General features: G+C 47.1%; 4 protein-coding genes and 2 pseudogenes across 4 annotated transcripts; 4 read left to right on the forward strand and 2 right to left on the reverse strand.

Annotated features, from left to right (window-relative positions):
* The first annotated feature begins 18 nt into the window (after nt 1-18).
* On the forward strand, nt 19-763 carry CNK00450 (hypothetical protein). The gene is made up of 2 exons (XM_567614.2): nt 19-364; nt 426-763. The coding sequence occupies exons 1-2, from the start codon at nt 95-97 to the stop codon at nt 564-566; spliced, it is 411 nt and encodes a 136-aa protein (XP_567614.1). The 5' UTR covers nt 19-94; the 3' UTR covers nt 567-763.
* On the reverse strand, nt 744-1,889 carry CNK00460 (35S primary transcript processing-related protein, putative). Its single transcript, XM_567615.2, has 6 exons — nt 1,769-1,889; nt 1,654-1,705; nt 1,562-1,605; nt 1,378-1,507; nt 943-1,314; nt 744-889 (listed from the first exon to the last, which is right to left on the reverse strand). The coding sequence occupies exons 1-6, from the start codon at nt 1,795-1,797 to the stop codon at nt 785-787; spliced, it is 732 nt and encodes a 243-aa protein (XP_567615.1). The 5' UTR covers nt 1,798-1,889; the 3' UTR covers nt 744-784.
* Nucleotides 1,890-2,002: 113 nt separating this feature from the next.
* CNK00470 (mitochondrion protein, putative) lies at nt 2,003-2,870 on the forward strand. Its single transcript, XM_567616.2, has 4 exons — nt 2,003-2,064; nt 2,115-2,286; nt 2,348-2,454; nt 2,515-2,870. Exons 1-4 carry the CDS (start codon nt 2,033-2,035, stop codon nt 2,705-2,707), a joined length of 504 nt encoding a protein of 167 aa, XP_567616.1. The 5' UTR covers nt 2,003-2,032; the 3' UTR covers nt 2,708-2,870.
* A 334-nt stretch (nt 2,871-3,204) lies between these two features.
* On the forward strand, nt 3,205-4,748 carry CNK00480 (hypothetical protein). Its single transcript, XM_024658801.1, has 9 exons — nt 3,205-3,355; nt 3,412-3,506; nt 3,551-3,648; nt 3,712-3,834; nt 3,892-3,947; nt 4,017-4,131; nt 4,192-4,266; nt 4,329-4,564; nt 4,606-4,748. Exons 1-6 carry the CDS (start codon nt 3,296-3,298, stop codon nt 4,038-4,040), a joined length of 456 nt encoding a protein of 151 aa, XP_024514636.1. The 5' UTR covers nt 3,205-3,295; the 3' UTR covers nt 4,041-4,131; nt 4,192-4,266; nt 4,329-4,564; nt 4,606-4,748.
* Nucleotides 4,749-10,028: 5,280 nt separating this feature from the next.
* On the forward strand, nt 10,029-15,839 carry CNK00490 (annotated as a pseudogene).
* A 26-nt stretch (nt 15,840-15,865) lies between these two features.
* CNK00500 lies at nt 15,866-17,515 on the reverse strand (annotated as a pseudogene).
* Nucleotides 17,516-18,980: the final 1,465 nt, after the last annotated feature.

Genomic DNA, 18,980 nt, shown 5'->3' on the forward strand with positions numbered 1-18,980 from the left:
GCACATCTCAAATTTCTTGTTTTCACCTCTATCCTCGTATCCGTCTACTTTTTACAACGACTCTTCTAAAACAACATATCGGGCACAACCCAATATGTCATCTCCCATCGCAAACCGCGTCTCCCAGCTTAAATCCATCGCTAGATCCTTCCCTCGCTCTCCGCTCTCCGAACCCACCCAAATTTCGGAAGCCTGGATATCAATCCTCGACCGTACACTCGCGTCCGATGCCGCTTCTGCTTCTTTTCAAGCAAACTCTAGTCAAGCAACTCTTGGAGCATTGCGGGAAGCGGGACAACAGCAGCGTTTAATGCAGTTCAAGGCCGCTGTGGAACGGCTGAAGGCTGGAAATGCTATGCGAGACGTATGTCTAATGAATGTCTTTCATTCATGATAGCAATGCTGATTCGAATGTGTATGCATAGTATCCCCTATCGAAATCTCTCCTTACTCCTCCCAACGATGAACTGTTTTACACACGAGCGAGAAACGCCATTCACAACGCAGAGCAGGGTATTCGAAGGCCGTGGTGGAAGGTTTTCTTCAACGTGAAGGGTGCGGAATAAATATTTTGTACTTCGGATAAACCTGTATTGTATTACCATTGCATTATCGAAGCTGGATGAGGGTCAAAATCAGTTAAAAAAGCAAAATTTCGGCAGAGTGTGGACCATCTTTTGATATACAGTGTGTATTGTGGACGGCGTCACACAGGATAAACTAATTACAGGGGTATACATTATTTTTGACTGATGCGATACATGTTTGATCGGCTCAAGACAATCTAGTTTCCAACGCTTCCCATGGACTCTACTCTTCCCTTCCCTTTGGCTTCGTTGTTGACCAAATCTGTCAGTGTCCTAAAGGTGCTAGGGTTGATTTGTACAATCTAAGATTTAATTAGTTAGTTCACGTTCTGAACCGTAGGTAAGAGCCACCTACCGCTTCCCACTCCATACCCATATCCTCCTCCTCAACCTCGTCACATTCGGCGACAATCTTGTCCTTGCATCTCTTGGCATCCTTCCCAGGCATAGTTATCCGTACTCTCATCCTCACTCTTCGAACCGGTAAGACATCCCCTTCAGCGAGTTTCTTGATCAATTCCAGAGCTTGAGCTTTCGCAGGTCTGTCGGCTCGGACGCTGAATCCTACTTCTGCCATAGCTTTCTCAACCATACCAACAGTGTGTTTTCGAGAGGTGTTGGGATCGACAGTCATTTCAGAAACGATGGTTGCAATTTCACGGGAGAGGGATGAGAGGTGTTGCGTCCTCTCGAGATTGTTGATTTGTAGTTCACCTTTTTTCAAGATCTATGTTGTGCTTTAGCCAATCGTCACGGCAGAATTCGTTCTAGTTTTTCATCGATTACGCACTTCTTCAATCACTTTATTCAAATCATCCGTGCCAAAACATTTGGACCAGTCTTCCTTCTTGGCAACTAAACCTTTGGGAACATTGGTAAAAACCTGTTCAATTTGAAGGACCTCGGAAAGATCATTCTCGCTGTTGTAGGGTCAGACATCAAGATGATGATAAGGCGGGCTCCTTGGTGCTTACACTCCAGATCGGAATTCCGAGACTTTATTTTGATAGCAAGCGATCTACTGACTGATCAAAGATGTTTACAATTCTTAGACTGCAGGACTCACCTCGAATCTCTTACCACCTTTCTTCATACGCACAATGCTGACGTTTGTAAGCCTATAAAGACATATCAGCGATCTTGCTGGGATGACTGGTTCCAGTGTTCTATATCTCACATACTTGATCTGGGTTCCGGGCTGGCGTAGCATACTGGCTTGCCTACTATAAAGGAGAGATGTATACGCAAAGAAAATGAGGAGATGGTCAGAAAGTGTAAAGAGTTTTCAGGTCTGGCGTTGTTGAAGGCAGCGGCTCCAAAATGGAGGCAGAAAACATCAAAGGGTGGACCGACGTCAGCGCGCCGAACGCCCGAGAATGACGGCGACAATATAGAAAAACCATTTTGACTCCAATCTTCTACCCAACATATTATGCTTGTACAACATGAAGGTATTCGAGAATGACCTTGTATATAAGTGAGTAAATCCATTGCTTTCCTGTGCTGTATCTAGCTGATATTCGGTAGTTACCCGGCAAGCCATACGCTCAATTTGCTTCATCGAAAGTACCCAAATCCGTTCGCGACCCATGTCTACTCGGTCGACACGATGGAGCGGTCAATAGATGCAGAGACAGGAATATTGAGGTCAGAAAGACTAATAGGAGTTCAGCAAGGAGCACCAAAATGGGTTACCAAGGTGGGCTGTTGGAAATCGCTCGCCATGGTTGTGACTGATGTTGTCGTAATTGTCTCTGTAGCTGTTCCATCTCCCTCCAATAGCATATGTGCGAGAGGTTGTATTCATAGACCCATCAGAAACTTCAGCCACAAGCATGTCGGTAAATTTGAACCTTGCTCAGTACATGTGCGTTGGCTTCAATCTGCTACAGCTCATACGCGTCATGCTCACGCAGTTATCGTTCAGTTCATGCCTAGAGCATATTACTTATACACCACGGCCCGATAATACAACACTTTTCCGACAAAGAGCAATGCTCGTTTCAGGATTCCCGACAAAGCTTATTGCTAGGAGAATAGAACAGGCAAGCTACGACAGATTTAAAAGTAACGCTGGGATAGGCAAGCAGGGCTTTGATTGGGTCCTTGCTGGAAACTGAAATGCGACTGAGACCCCTTGGGCCCGTGATTTCCCAGCCTAAAGGCTGTGATGGTGTTTTGATCTGTCTATCAACTAGATGGATGTTGGCTTCGAGCGTTGTAAGGGATTGTAAGGGATACTAAATGAAGATACATATGTTACCATATGCACTGTACTGTTCTGTTTTACGTTTATGTGCACTTCACAGTGGGGTTATCTGCCCTTGTGTGCTGGGCCGAAGCTATAAGAACAAGCTTTTTGATGTTACAACTGCTGTCTAGCGCCTGTAACATCTGACTTCAACTTCACCTGCGAACGATACAAGTCTTTTATATTGCTGTTTATATCGCTGTTCTTACCGCTGTTTTTACCGCTGTTTATAGAGCTGGCGGGAGCAAATGGGCTCACTTTTGAGGAAAGTGTCGTCACCAGTTGTGACGTGTCCTGCTTGTGCCTGGTGAGTGCACAGGCCTCCGCTAAAGCCCAATTGTCAACATCAACAACAATCAATCATCCAAATCCTTTTAGACCTTCGTCCATAAATTATCCCGGCGCCTATTGACGGATCTTGAACTAGTAATCAAAATCATTGATCTCAAGCTCAAAAATGGACAAAGAAGCTACCCCCAAACCAACTGCTCATGATTACCGTGGAGCCTGTGTTGAGGTGCGCATGTGCGATCTTCCCATGCGCCCCTACAATGAGACTGATCTCATATCCAGGACTTGCAGCTTCCACCCGCCTTTTGTCTTCCGGAGGATGCTCCATTGCTCAAAGCCTTAGAAGCAGCGTACGACAGAGAGTTCGATCACCTGCCGTGAGTTGCGTATTCTAAATATAACATCGATTAACCTTGAATAGTATCCTCAATGCCAAGCGACGGCCTATAGGGTACCTTGATATCCCCTCTATTAAAGACCAGTTCAAGAACAACAAAATCGATGCGGATGAGCCTGTGTGTGAGTATAACAGTTAGGACGAAAAGGTCATTGGAATACTGATGAAGTTCCTGGTATGTGTAGCGAGCCGAATGATCCACTTTTCTTTATCCAGCCGATCTCACCCTTATACTGTGATATCACCGTTGACACCTCTGGAAGAGTTGGAAGAATTTTTTAAATCTAGAAAAATTGATTTCGCATTGGGTGAGCTCATTTGAACCATTGCGTAAAGGGCTACAACCTAATTTATGGAGATGACAGTGACAGATACAGAGCGAAACTGGGTATTGGCTGTAGCAACTAAGGATGATTTAGTGGTGGGATGAGACTTTCTTAGGGTGTATTGCCCTCTGATACCTTGATTCGGCTAACAAGAACCTTCGCAGACATTCGCCCAACGAAGAGGTTAATGAATGTTAATGAAGGACAGAAAAAGGAAATACTAATATAGCTAGTTGAAGCATGGAGTATGGAGTGTGTGTATTTGCTGTAACATGTTAGGTATGTTATGATGTATCATAAATGCTCAGAGGTCAATCATCATTGATGGAAGTATCACAGAAGATTATGTGTATGCGAAGTTTGTTCTATAGAGAATCTGTTTGGGTGTGGCCAAAACCACCATTGTTGATGGTTGTATGTATGGTTTATATTATGAACAGCGTAGGCATTCCAGTTAATGGCACTATTGATCAAAGGCAGCTCACATACTCACTTCATCGACAACGAGTATTCCACAACAGGATGGCAAAGATGATGACAGGACATGAAGTAAATTCAGACGGATGTAGCTGGAATTCTCAGGCAGCACGCTGTAATACAAACCCCTTGTGTATATTGTCTGCTACCACCCTAGCAGGCAATTGTGTTGGCTACAGAGATGACACTCTGTGGATGCGCTCCTCTCCAAAGCGTAGATGGTCATAGTTACTTGGTGTGTTGTGCATGTGTTTGGATGTATGCTGACAGTGCTAGGAACTACTATTACTGCCAACTATCTACAGTCCTTATCCGAGCTGCTATGGCCTAAGGGAGTTAGTAGGATGCTTAATTATAGAGTCGGTCTAAATGGGTCCTGTAATAGATGCGTGTCATAGTTGTATTGATCTAGTATTTATCTGTCTGGATGTGAGTTTATCGACACTCAATTAAGACCATCTTGGCCGATTAGATCTGCTTATTATGTAATACTAGTGAGTGTGGTTCCACTGTTAGCATAGTTTGTTGTAACTCCGTCAGCTTACCAGTACTATACCACCATCACATCACCCCTACTAGCTACTGAGCCTTTCTCTCAGCCTAATAATCCGCTAACCCATCCTGTGCGGAGCATGGGTGCATTACAACATTAGCTACTGGTATCAGTCTATTTACATAATATTCCAAGCCATCCTCTTTCCTGTTGCCCTTGTTGTTCTCTTTTCAGACATAACTGCTCTCATGGGTGTATCCCATTCACAAATACTCAGGTAGTGATCTCCTTTGGCTCTCTTTTGGGGATACACTTATAGCGACAAGCATGATTGATAAACAGATCAATATACAGGTTCTCACTCAGCAAACATTCTGACTCTTTCATGAGTTATTGGAGTTATCTGGCATTGGGCAGCCTGTTTGTACCAGCTTGATTGAGGCAAAGGTATGTAAGTCTTGATCATCAATTTTATCTTGCGAAGTAATGCTGACAATTCGTGATTCAGGACATTATGCAATGCCACAGTGAACAACCATATTGACATGTTATCAATGACATAAAGTAGGCTTCACATCCAAGTGCAGGAACACTGTTCATTCATAAGGGCTACATATTACTTTTTCCATGACATTGAGCCATGCAAGAGATGCATTGCATTGGAATACATTTCTTGACATACTGGTAAGTAGAGTAACTGTATAATCTTTCATACCCTTCTTCAAGGCTGATCAAAGACCATTTTACTTTATTAGCTTGATATCATGTATGGTGTAAATCATTCCATTGAACACCTTGCATAGCTTTTGGGAACCAATGATGCTTGGAGTCAAAGCGTTCCTCATTCATGGTCATCTGCTTTCTCATTCAACTGGTGCCAAACTTCAATGAGGGTCCTTCTGCAAGCTGAAGTCCAGAGCCAGGCACTTGCAAAGGTCTTATGCTTGTGGAGGGAACTGTTGAGTGATGATGAAAGGAACAGAGGGAGCAAAGTAAGGGATTGTCCTAAGGCCTGAGTCAGTGTGTCACCATGATAAAAATTCACACCAGTGCTGATCCTTTCAAACCTAGGTATCTGTTGAGTTATGGTGTCTAGCAGCATTTGACTCTGACACACATTCTATCACATTCTATCACCTTCTACAACATTCCATCACATTCCATCACATTCCATCACATTCCATCACATTCCATCACATTCCATCACATTCCATCACATTCTATCACCTTCCCTGATCAAACAAGTGATCACAACAAACTCCTGGATACTACATGTGCCACAGGTCTGCTCAAATGAGTGGTGAAAGAATCTGCTACCCCCCAGTGACAAGTCCCTGTGCCTAGTGCAATAAACAAACTTGTCTTGCATCAGCTGAGTACAACTTGAAAGTCTCTATCATCTACTCAGTTTAGAACAAGACTCTCACCCTTGCCCTTAGTACACAATGTCTACCTCAGACCATGACACCTTCTACAAGGGTGTTATATTGACTGGTCCACACAACTATGCAGAGTGGGAGCTTGTTACGACTCGTCCCCAACAAGGTCTGGCCTTGGAGACGAGATAGAAAGCCATAGTTTAACTAAGCAATGAGATATATGTATGATATACCTCTTGATCTCAACTGCCTGTATGGTGGCAGACAACCTGAATGCACCCAGAAGGGTTCTGGATCTGCCCAATGTCCAGATTTGAAGGTCCTGGATCTGAGGAAGATGACTGTACTTCTACAGAAATCTATTTATATCCTTCGATGTCCAGCTGGACCTTATCTGAACAGATCTTGCCTTCCTATTACGTAACTCCCTCCTATGATATCTTATCTCTTCTTCTTTGTGCAGGCTCATGACAGTCGCCCCCCCCTTCGAAGATGGTCACTCCATCATGCCGTCTGTGGCTTGTTCTGTTGTGTACTTGTAACTAAAATTTGCTGGAGCTATGAAATAAATTTCTATGAACTGGTCATGAAAAATGTGGCTATGCTTTGATCTATCTAGAATGAAAAATAAGATTGATTGGGGAGTCAGAAATCTATGAACAGTTTGCAAAAAATGGAACAGAGGATTGAGTTCCAAGTAGTGGGGTGTCTGTGATCACAAAGAATGTGTGTTATCGGGCATATGCGAAGATAAGATCGCTTTTTTGGGTTGGGGATATGCGCTGTGGGTCCCCTGAAAGATCGGCTGTTAAGGGGGAGACAGGGGAGGAGGATTTTCGAGATATAAAAGGACAGGGATTTGGTGCAAGATCACCAAAGTTTCTCTATCTGCCAAAAAATCTCATCTGCCTATTCATCTTTGATCTTTCCTTCATGCCTGAATCTACGTTTCAACCTAGCCTGATGAGTAACAGTTGGTGTCTCAATGACCCATATGGGATTATTCGACAGTTCTGCCCAGAGAATGCATCGGTTGGTGATAATATAATACAGCTGATGTGATAACGGATAATGGCATATCGGTGGTTGCCGCATCTGCTGTGTCGCCGAGTAGTTCTGACAACTCCATCAGGGTTTTCTTTGATCAAGTACATGTGCTAATGTTGACAATGTGTTTGTAAGGTGCTAATGCAGAGTGTTTGAATAGGATTTCGCCTTCCCATCAATGGGATGGGCCCCAGCGATGCATGATAGTGGAGTACCAATGGAGACAGTGGGGGATTCTGTTCTCTCGGCTTCACTTCCTCAACCTGTGGATCCGCGACTACCATGTTTGCAGGATGTGAAGTTATTCTTTGGTGTTCATGTGGAGGGGGCTGTCGAAGGGGTTAAGGAGAGGGAGAAGACCTCAGATGAGGGGTATGTACAATGCCATCAGGTGAGGGTAACCATTTGGGTTTGTGCATGACTCAATTGAGAAGCTGATGGTGTAAGGTGGCCCTTCGCCAGGACCAGAGGAGGTGTAGGGTCGAAGAATGCCAGAGGGCACCAGTGGTTGCACTTTGTGACCAGTGCCATGGGGTTGGTGCTGAATGTTGGGCCTTCTCGTTGTCCTCGACTTGTGGTCAGTGTACAGTCAAGGGTGTTCGCTGTTCGCATAACACCAGCGGGGGTAGGGCTTCAGATGTGGTGAGTGTTTTGATCAGTGATTGAAAGAGTGCCAGCTGATGGGTAGGGTAGTCGACAGGCTGGGAGGTTTCGTCACCTATCTTGAGTGCGAGGTGAATGGTGCAGTGACATGTTTGCAAGGTGCGGGAATTCACATGCTAATGTGTGAATGTAGTGAGACCAGCATTTCCATTGTATTCGAGGGTGTACAACAGGCAATCATTGCCTACCTCATGGAGGAGGAGGTGCTGGAAGTCTGGAGGCAGGAGATGCAGGGGAGGTTTCAGAAGGAGTTGCAGGTGGCATTGGGTATGTCACGCAAGAGGAAGCATGGTGATGGGGATGAGTTGTCCGAGGAGTAGGTCCCATATGGTGGGTCTGTTTTCTGTTCTTCTCTTAATCTAGGTGTGTTTTCCATTGATTCACCTTTCTTCCCTCGGCCAGAAACAAGATCTATAAACTACTGCAGATATATTTTACTAATACTAACTCTTAGATGGCTTCTCATTTTTTCAGTCTGTTTTGTAAGAGGTTAACCTCTGACCCAGCTGACCCACATATCATGAGGTCACCACTTTTCCCAGCTTCTATTTTCCAAGCTGCGTTTCAATTTACTTCTGCTCCTTCCTCCAAGTTGCATGCATCAAATTGCATCCACTTTCCTTCTCCCAGGTCACGTGCATTATTTTACTTCTGCTCCTCTCTCCAAGCCTCATGCATCAAATTGCATCCGCTCCCTTCTCCAAGGTCATGCACATCAGTAAAATCCACCTTATCTCTTATTTTCTCTTACTTTTTTCATCCTAAGTCTGAGTCTCTTGTCTGAGTTTCCCTGCCACAAGCCTCGGTGTTTACTGGAGCTTTGGTCGCGACTGGTTTCGAGAGTGAAGGCAAAAGTACATGGAAAGGTTGACACACAATTCCCTTTATTCTTTCATCCCTGTTGTGTTCAACCTTTTCCTTTCCGACCTTACAGTCACAAGTACCTTGCCTTCTCCTCTTGTTACTATCAATCCTTCTTCTTGTCTCCTTTACTAGTCGCTGATAGGACATAATCAGCATATGCATTTGGGATCTTGTTTGCTTCTCTCCAGTCCGAAGTTAAGCCTCGAGCCCTGCCAGCCCTAAGAGCCCGCCAGTCCTCTCCAAGCCTTGTCCATCCGAGCTAGCCCCACCAGTTCAGTGAAGGTCTATTGTCCAGACCTTACAGTCACCGTCACTCTAGTACAGGATGCATCGTCTGTGCTCACTGAGTCAGTACCTCTAATCATGGTCAGTTGCTGTTTCAAGACTGATGGAGACACTGTCCCAGCACTCATTGATTGCAGCGCAGGCATCAATGTTGTCGACCAGGCGTATGCGGAGCAACAGGGATGGCAAGGACAGCCGATTATACCGGTGGGGACCAAAATGGCAGACAATCGGGTGGGTCCTGTCATAGACCAGGAGTATGTAGTGGATGTAATCATTGGTGACATTACCTACAATGCTACCCCATTCTACGCCATGGCCCTTGGTCCATGATACTGCCCTATCCTTGGTTTACAGTTCTGTCATCAACACCACCTATTTGATGGGGCAGAATGTTTAAATCACCTCCTTAATGCAGGGGGGTCATCCTATACATCGCTTGTGCAACTACAACTCAACGCCATCACACCTGTCGAATCCCCGACCGTAAGCACTGAACGCCATGCCCACTCTGACACCATCCTCTGTGAATTTGCCGACATCCTTCCAGCCAATATATCTGATGTCTCCCACTACCCGCCAATCTGTTTGTCCACCTCCCAAGTCCGCCACCAAATAAACATTCTTCCAGATGCAATGCCTGTCGCTCGAGCTGGATTTCAAGTACCGTTAGCATGGCACAACACTCTTCAGCAAGAAATCGAGAAACACCATACTGCAGGCTGCCTCCGTCCATCCATTTCCCCTTGGGCCACCCCTGCTTTCCTCATTAAGAATGAAAATGGCAAATTCCGGTTCCTCTGCGATTTTCGTGGCCTCAATAGTGTTACAGTTAAAGATCGAACCCCAGTTCCCAACATTGACGACATTCTCCAACATGCCACCTGTGGCAAGGTCTTTGCCAAACTCGACCTTACCGATGTCAGAATGATTGATCCAACCTGGATCTGGAGGGATCAGTAGGGATCTGGAGGCATGGGAATTGCTGGTGGAGGCATGGGAATTGTTAGTGGAGGCATGGGAATTGCTGGTGGAGGCATGGGAATTGTTGGTGGAGGCATGGGAAGAAGGGGAGATTAGATTACATAAGCCAGAACACTTACAATATCGAAACAAATAAAGACAAAGGATTGTAGAATAGTTTTCTTGCAACTTAGACATCTCTGGCAATCGACACAGCGTGCTCAAGCTCTCTCTAGACAACTCTACATCTGACAGGTTATGAGCCTTGGTGCTTAATAGCACTAGACTCTAGCAAACACATCAGTCAACCAACACAAATCCTGCAGGTCACTATTGCATTAGTACCACAGGTACTGCTTGATACCAACAAGTGGTGAGAAAATCTGGTGCCCCCCAGTGGCAAGTCACTGCGCCTAGTGCACAAGCAAACTTGCCTTGCGTTAGCTAAGTACAACCTGGACGTCTCTTTATCTCTATTACAAAGAACACGACTCTCACTTCTCCTATAGAGCTCTGAAAGCTACACACACATCATGTCCAACAATACAGACAACAACACATCCTACCAGGGGGTCATCTTAACTGGCCCCCAGAACTATGCTGAATGGGAGCTATCTATCAAAACATCTCTCATCCTCAAGGACCTGGAGATTGGTACTCCAGTCAGCCTTGACAGCATGTCCTCCAAAGAGGACAAGGAGAAGTACAAGAGGTCCAGGCAAGCTTTTGCCCTTCTTATCAAATCACTCTCACCAGAAGTCCAGGCATCCCTCCCTGCCAACATACGATCTGTAGAGACAGCAGACAGCTCAGCACTCTGGGAGGAGCTCAAATCCCAGTACTCAGCAGCAGTGGGCGCAAGACAGGCTCAACTTTTGCAACAAATGTGGATATCCCCTGTCATTGAAGGAGAAGACCCAAACAAGCGCATGGCAGAAATCAGATCAGCCCATGCTCAGATCAACAGCAGTGGTGAGAACCTCTCGGACCGAATGCTTGCCTATGCCATGACCCTAGCTCTTCCAGAATCATTCACCACTGTCAAGCAAACTCTCTGGCTCAGGGAACCACTTACCTCTTCGGCTGTGCAGGCAGCAGTCCAAGCTGAGTGGACAAGGAGGTCCAGTGAGGAGGTAGCAATGGCTAACAGGGTGCAGGAGAGTCACACCCAAGGCAACAAAAGCAATAGAAGGGCCAAGCCAAGGGAATGGACTGAGAAATGGTGCAGTATCCATAAAGTGCCTACTCACAATACCAGAGACTGCTCTCTCAGGAAGTTCAGCAATAACCACAGTCAGTCAGGTCAGGCTAGGGTGGGTACCGGTGAGTCTGCTAAGGCAGAGGAGCTGGCATCTACCTTCCATGCTGTAGCAGCAACTACAACCTGTTTCCATGACAACTCCTTCATAGTGGACTCAGGGGCTTCACACCACATGGTTAGCAACAAAGACTTACTTCACAACTATGGGCCAGCAACAATTGTCAGAAGTGTAAAGATTGGTAATGGCACTATCCTTCCAGTCGCTGGCCAGGGAACTATGACCATTGGAGCTACCACTCTTCAGCAAGTCCTCCATGTTCCTGTAAGAGGCTAGCCTCCGACCCAGTTGACCCACATCTCATGAGGTCACCACTTTCCCCAGCTTCTAATTTCGAGCCGCGTTTCAATTTACTTCCGCTTCTTCCTCCAAGTTGCGCGCGTCAAATTGCATCCGCTCTCCCTTCTCCCAGGTCACGTGCTTTATTTTTCCCCTGTTTCTCCGAGCCGCATCTCAATTTACTTCCGCTCCTTTCCTCCAAGTCGCGCGCGTCAAATTGCATCCGCACTCTTCCTCCCAGGTCACGTGCATTATTTTACTTCCACTTTTTCTCTTCTTATTTTCTCTTCCATTTCTCGTCCTAAGTCCGAGTTTCTTGTCCGATTTTTCATGCCACAAGCCCCGGTGTTTACCGGGCTTTGGTCGCGACTGGTTTCGAGAGCGAAGGCAAGGTACATGGAAAGGTTGACACACAAATTCCTTTATTCTTTTATCCTTGTTGTGTTCAACCTTTTCCTTCTTCCGACCATACAGTCACAAGTACCTTGCCTTCTCCTCTGTAAGCAGAGCTCTTTACCAGTTACCTTCGCCCCTCAGACCCCCTGGCTAATCCTGATCAGTGTTCCTATCAATTCTTCATCTTGTCTCCTTTACTAGTCGCTGATAGGACATAATCAGGTAAGCTTCGGGCTCCTTGGGTTTCACACAAATTCCTTTATTCTTTTATCCTTGTTGTGTTCAACCTTTTCCTTCTTCCGACCGTACAGTCACAAGTACCTTGCCTTCTCCTCTTGTTCCTATCAATTCTTCATCTTGTCTCCTTTACTAGTCGCTGATAGGACATAATCAGCATATGCATTTGGGATCTTGTTTGCTTCTCTCCAGTCCGAAGTTAAGCCTCGAGCCCTGCCAGCCCTAAGAGCCCACCAGTTCTCTCCAAGCCTTGTCCCTCCGAGCTAGCCCCAACAGTTCAGTGAAGGTCTATTGTCCGGACCTTACAGTTCCCCAACTCCAGTGCAACCTTCTCGCTGTTAACAAGGTCCCATCTGGTTTCCACTGGGCATTCAGCAGCAGTAAAGGTGAACTTTTTGATCAATCTAACCAGGTCTGCTTGTCTGCCCCATTCAAAGATGGTGCCTACTCCCTGCAGGTAGATCCATCTGGCCATGCCTATCCTGTTCAACTGGCTGCTACTCTCTCAGAATGGCATCATAAGCTAGGGCATTTGGGGATTGAGAAAGTGGTTAGGTTTGCAAAAGAAGGGAGACTTGGTCAGAATAATCAATTGAAGAATGCAAATGCTGGTGATACCAAAGATTTCTATTGTGAAGCGTGTATTAAGGGGAAAACTGGGGGACTTCCTTCACCACCTGAACCCAACATCAGAGCTTCCAGGCCACTTGAACTATTGCATATCGACATCTGGGGACCAGCACCAGTCGCTTCCAAGGGAGGTATGCGATACTTCCTGACTGTCTATGATGATTACAGCCACCGGATTTCCCTCACCTTGATGAGAATGAAGTCTGAGACACTGCAGAGTTTCAAAAACTTTGTCAATCATGCTGAAACTCAGACTGGTCATAAGGTTCAATCTATTCGGTCTGATAGGGGCGGAGAATTTACATCAGCAGCATTCCAGAGGTATATCAGGGAGAAAGGGATTGAGCATGTCATGGTGCCACCTGATGCTCATGCACAGAATGGGAGAGTGGAGAGGGCGCATCTTACTATCCTCAATGGTGTGAGAACTTTGCTTGTGGAGACTGGACTGCCAGCTAGCTTCTGGGGTGAGGCTGCTAAATACATTGCCTTCTCTCGCAACTGCTCCTTTGACTCCAGCAATGGAATTCCCTTTGAACGCTGGTATGGCAAGAAACTGTTGTTCACTCAACTTCACGCATTTGGAGAAAAGATTTTCTTTAGGGATTATACCAACACCAACAAATTGAAGCCTCGCTATCGACAAGGAAGGTTTATGGGGTATGCCAGTGATAGCAGCACTTCCAGTTATCGAATTCTGGATGATGAAGACAAGAAGATCAAGGTGTCAAGGGATACCATTTTGCCAAAGAAGCTGGACATTCCTCATTCCAAGATGCCAGCAAGGGGGAGTATTCTTAGGCTGGAGGAGTGGGATGACAACAAGAACAGAGACACATCAACACATGCTCAAGATCCATTGGCAGAAATACCTGACAGAATCATCCCTGCCCCCATGGAAGTGAATCCTCAGGATGAAGTAAGACCTAGAACAGTTCCAGCTGAGCATCAATCACCCATGGAGCTTCTTCGTAGGCTGGCAAGGTATGACACTGGAATACAGCAACAACCTGAGGCATCACCATCATCCAATGCATCAGAAGAGACAAACAGTGATGTTTCATCCATTGATCCTCTTGCCCTGACTGACAATCCAGAGACCTGGGGTACTATCGCAACAGCTCTGAATGCTATGGCAATCAACACACCCAATACCTACAGAGAAGCTATTCAGTCAGGCGAGGGGGAGCAGTGGCATCAGGCTATGATGGAAGAATTGGAAAAGATGGAGAAGTATAATGTGTGGAAGGTGGTGGATAGGGCACCAGGACAGAGGGTCCTGAAGGCAAGATGGGTTTATACCAGGAAGATTGATGGGACAACAGGGAAACCAGCAGCATACAAGGCAAGATGGGTTGCCAAAGGATTTTCTCAAAAGGCTGGAATTGATTACAATGAGGTCTTCTCTGCTGTTGCCCACAAAGACTCGATTAGGGTATTCCTCTCTCTGGTCAACCATCTTGACATGGAATGTGACCAGGTGGATATCAAGGCAGCCTTTCTCAATGGCGATCTCGAAGAAACCATCTATCTTGAAGCACCAGAAGGAAGCGACATCCCAGCAAACAAGATCCTACTCTTGAACAAGTCACTCTATGGGTTGCGACAGTCACCAAGATGTTTCAACAAAGCACTTGATCAGTGGTTAAAGTCTCAAGGGCTGAAGCCAACCAGAGCTGACCCCTGCTTCTATGTTCGACGTTGTGAGGGGGAATTGCTCATGCTCTCTGTCCATGTGGATGATCAGCTCATTGCCTGCAATTCAAGAAAGACATTGGACGAATTCAAGCAGGCACTTAACAGCAAATTTGAGTGCTCTGACTCTGGGCCTGCTGGCTACTTCCTGGGCATCAATATATACCGGGACAGGCCACAGAAGAAACTCTATCTCTCCCAGGAGCATTATATGGAGTCCCTGCTTGACCGCTTTGACATGTCCAATTGCAATCCAGCAAAGACGCCTCTTCCTTCAGGCTTCAAACCGATTCCAGCAACAGATCAAGAGCATGAGCTAGCACAACATCGACCATATCCAAAGCTAGTGGGCTCTATTCTCTATGCAGCAACAGTGACACGGCCAGATCTAGCCCATGCAGCAAGTGTTCTGTCAAGATTCATCAGCAAATGGAATGAGTCCCATTGGCTTGCAGCGAAACATTGTCTGAGGTATATCAGAGGCACTTCAGATCTTTCATTGACCTTTGATGCCCACTCAAGCAAGCGAGTTGCACTAGGATACGTTGATGCAGATTGGGGAGGAGACCTTGACACAAGGAGGTCCACCACTGGTTATGTTTTCAAGATATATGGAGGTGTAGTTGGCTGGAAGTCAAAGAGGCAACCTACTGTGGCTCTCTCAACCACAGAGGCCGAATACATGGCCTCCGCTGATGCAGCAAAGCAGGCTATTTGGCTAAGGCTGCTCTTGGATGATATAGGACTTGGCCTGGGTGATCAGCCACTCCAGCTGCTCAATGACAATGCTGGGGCCATTGCCTTGTCAAAGAATCCAGTGAACCATGAAAAGTCTAAACACATTGATATGAGGCATCATTTCATTCGAGAGAAGGTTGAGGATAAGGCTATCTCACTTGCCCATGTCCCATCAGTGGAAAACATTGCTGATCTTCTGACAAAGAGCCTTCCAGCTGAAGCTTTTGTCAAGTTGTGCCATCTCCTTGGAATGCAGAGGTTGGATCAAGGGGGAGTGTCAGAATGATTGATCCAACCTGGATCTGGAGAGATCAGTAGGGATCTGGAGGCATGGGAATTGTTAGTGGAGGCATGGGAATTGTTGGTGGAGGCATGGGAATTGTTGGTGGTGGCATGGGAAGAAGGGGAGATTAGATTACATAAGCCAGAACACTTACAATATCGAAACAAATAAAGACAAAGGATTGTAGAATAGTTTCCATGCAACTTAGACATTTCTGGCAATCGACACCGCGAAGCTCTCTCTAGACAACTCTACATCTGACAGTCTTCGCTACGCCGAAATGGCCCACATCATCATGACACTGGCGGATGAAGCCTTCTCGGAGCTCACTGGTATCGGGCACACATAGCCTGCCTTCCCATCGCAACACCTGATGTACTCCTTGACCATTCTCAACATTCTCCAACGTTACTCCAGGTGCCCTATCCTCCTCTTGCAACCATGCTCCCATGACCTGATCTTGAGCGTAGCCTTGCGTGACCTTGGTGATGGTGGATGTGTCTTGGCCGAGGAGACCGAGGACTGCTACACTGACTTCAGCTGTCTCCATACCATCCTGCTCATCGTCGACGCCGCCAAGCCGAGAGAGGGCATCTGCGATGAAGTTATTGACACCTGAGATGTGGTCAATACGCAAGTCGAACCGGGATAGGACGCCCAGCCAGCGCTTTTGGCGTTTGGATAGGTCGCGCTGTTGGAGGAACCATTTGAGAGTGAAGTGGTCGGTCTGAACTTGAATGGGGACATCCAGAAGGAGAGGCCACCAGAGTTTGAAGGCACGGACGATGGCCAAGAGTTCTTTCTCATGTGTTGGATAGTTGCGTTCGGCGGCTGATAAACTGCGAGAGTCGTAAGCAACTGGAAATGCATGATCGGGGTCAGGGCCTTGACCAAGCCAGGCGCCAGTGCCGTGATTGCTGGCATCAGTGAAAAGGTAGATGGGGCACTCGCCGGATAACGCAGCTGCATAGTCCAATGGCCGGAGGCCAGAAATCTCCGCCACTTTCGCCTTCAGAATCTCAAACGCGGCGGTCGCTTCACTAGACCATGCCCAGACCCATGACAGGACATCCTTGGGGGACTGGCCCTTCCGGAGTGCACGCTGTTGCTTCTCCCAGGCTTTCTCGGCGGCTGGAGTCGGCGGGAGGAGGGCGGTGAGGGTTCGTGTGTGGGTAGCTAGGCTCGGTATGAATTTTCTGAGGTATTGAAGGAGGCCTAGAAAGGATCGCAGCTCTTTGACGGACTGAGGGAGCGGCCAGGAGGCGATGGTGTGGAGTTTGGCGGGGTCTGGGCCGATGTGGTTGGCGGATATCACGTGACCAAGAAATTTGACTTTGTGGTGAAAAAATTCAGACTTGGTGGGAGAGCACACAAGCCCCGATTTTCGTAAGGCAGCCAGCACTGCTCGCAACCGTTTGTCAAGATCCTCGGCATCAGCAGCCCAGACAATGATATCATCAACATAAGCTTCACAAGAATCCCCCAGCAACCCACGGAGGGCCTCATTTAGTCGGCGTTGTTGAGTAGCAGGTGAGTTGCAAGCACCTTGTGGCATAACTACCCATTCAAATAGGCCGAGTTCGGTAGTAATGGCTGTTTTTTCGATGTCTGGTTCATGCATAAGTGTTTGGAAGAAGGCATCAGACAGGTCAATTTTGGCAAAGATTTTACCACAAGCAGCTCGATGGAGGATGTCGTCGACATTGGGAACTGGCGTGGAGTCTGGAGTAGTGACTTTGTTAAGGCCCCGATAATCACAGATAAACCGAAATTTTCCATTCTCCTTCTTAACCAAGAACGCCGGTGCTGCCCACGGCGAACTGGAGGGTCGCAATCGGCCAGCCTCCCGATGTTTCTGGATCTCTTCAATTAACTGCTGTCGCCACATGTGAGGGGATCGATAACTCGCGGATGTAAGAGGCTAGCCTCCGACCCAGTGACCCACGGTCACCACTTTCCCCAGCTTCTAGTTTCGAGCCGCGTTTCAATTTGCTTCCGCTTCTTCCTCCAAGTTGCGCGCGTCAAATTGCATCCGCGCTCCCTTTCCCAGGTCACGTGCTTTATTTTTCCCCTGTTTCTCCGAGCCGCGTCTCAATTTACTTCCGCTCCTTTCCTCCAAGTCGCGCGCGTCAAATTGCATCCGCACTCTCCCTCCCAGGTCACGTGCATCATTTTACTTCCGCTTTTTCTCTTCTTGCTTTCTCTTCCATTTCTCGTCCTAAGTCCGAGTTTCTTGTCCAATTTTTCATGCCACAAGCCCCGGTGTTTACCGGGCTTTGGTCGCGACTGGTTTCGAGAGCGAAGGCAAAGTGCATGGAAAGGTTGACACACAAATTCCTTTATTCTTTTATCCTTGTTGTGTTCAACCTTTCCTTCTTCCGACTTTACAGTCACAAGTACCTTGCCTTCTCCTCTGTAAGCAGAGCTCTCTACTAATTACCCTCTCCCCTCAGACCCCCTGGCTAATCCTGATCAGTGTTCCTATCAATTCTTCATCTTGTCTCCTTTACTAGTCGCTGATAGGACATAATCAGGTAAGCTTCGGGCTCTTCGGGTTTCACACAAATTCCTTTATTCTTTTATCCTTGTTGTGTTCAACCTTTCCTTCTTCCGACTTTACAGTCACAAGTACCTTGCCTTCTCCTCTTGTTCCTATCAATTCTTCATCTTGTCTCCTTTACTAGTCGCTGATAGGACATAATCAGCATATGCATTTGGGATCTTGTTTGCTTCTCTCCAGTCCGAAGTTAAGCCTCGAGCCCTGCCAGCCCTAAGAGCCCACCAGTTCTCTCCAAGCCTTGTCCCTCCGAGCTAGCCCCAACAGTACAGTGAAGGTCTATTGTCCAGACCTTACACTTTTTTTCAAACTCATTACCCAAATCAATTCACACCACACTCCACCACACCAACATACATCATGGCGTTCGATTCTCAGGGCCAACCCATCATTGCGTACGATGAGGTGACTTCCCGTCCCATCATCGGGCATCACCCCACTGGCGTTCCCATCTTCGGCACATTCACGGACGACCACCTATCGTCCGCGGGCTCCGGAGAAAATTTGGCTTCGCCCACAACTTCAAACGCGGTGCCTTCGGTGCCTGACCTACCCGACGAAAAGATGGTAAACTACGCAACCCCTGTACATGATACCACGGGTGCAATCTACCGAAAGACCCCGGGCCTCACCACTGCCTTTTCCGGCCCGGCCGTTCCTGAGATCGACGAGCTTAAATCTATTGTTGCCGGACTCCTTCGTTCCACCCAAGCGCTAGCCGATCAAGCCACCACCGGCCACGACCGTCACTTCCCCCCCTCCACACGCGGGTCCCGCCCGGACAAGATCTCCCCGCCGCGACTTGGGACTCGCTCCTCCGCCG

Source organism: Cryptococcus neoformans (assembly GCF_000091045.1).
Source record: "Cryptococcus neoformans var. neoformans JEC21 chromosome 11 sequence".
NCBI lineage: Eukaryota > Fungi > Basidiomycota > Tremellomycetes > Tremellales > Cryptococcaceae > Cryptococcus > Cryptococcus deneoformans.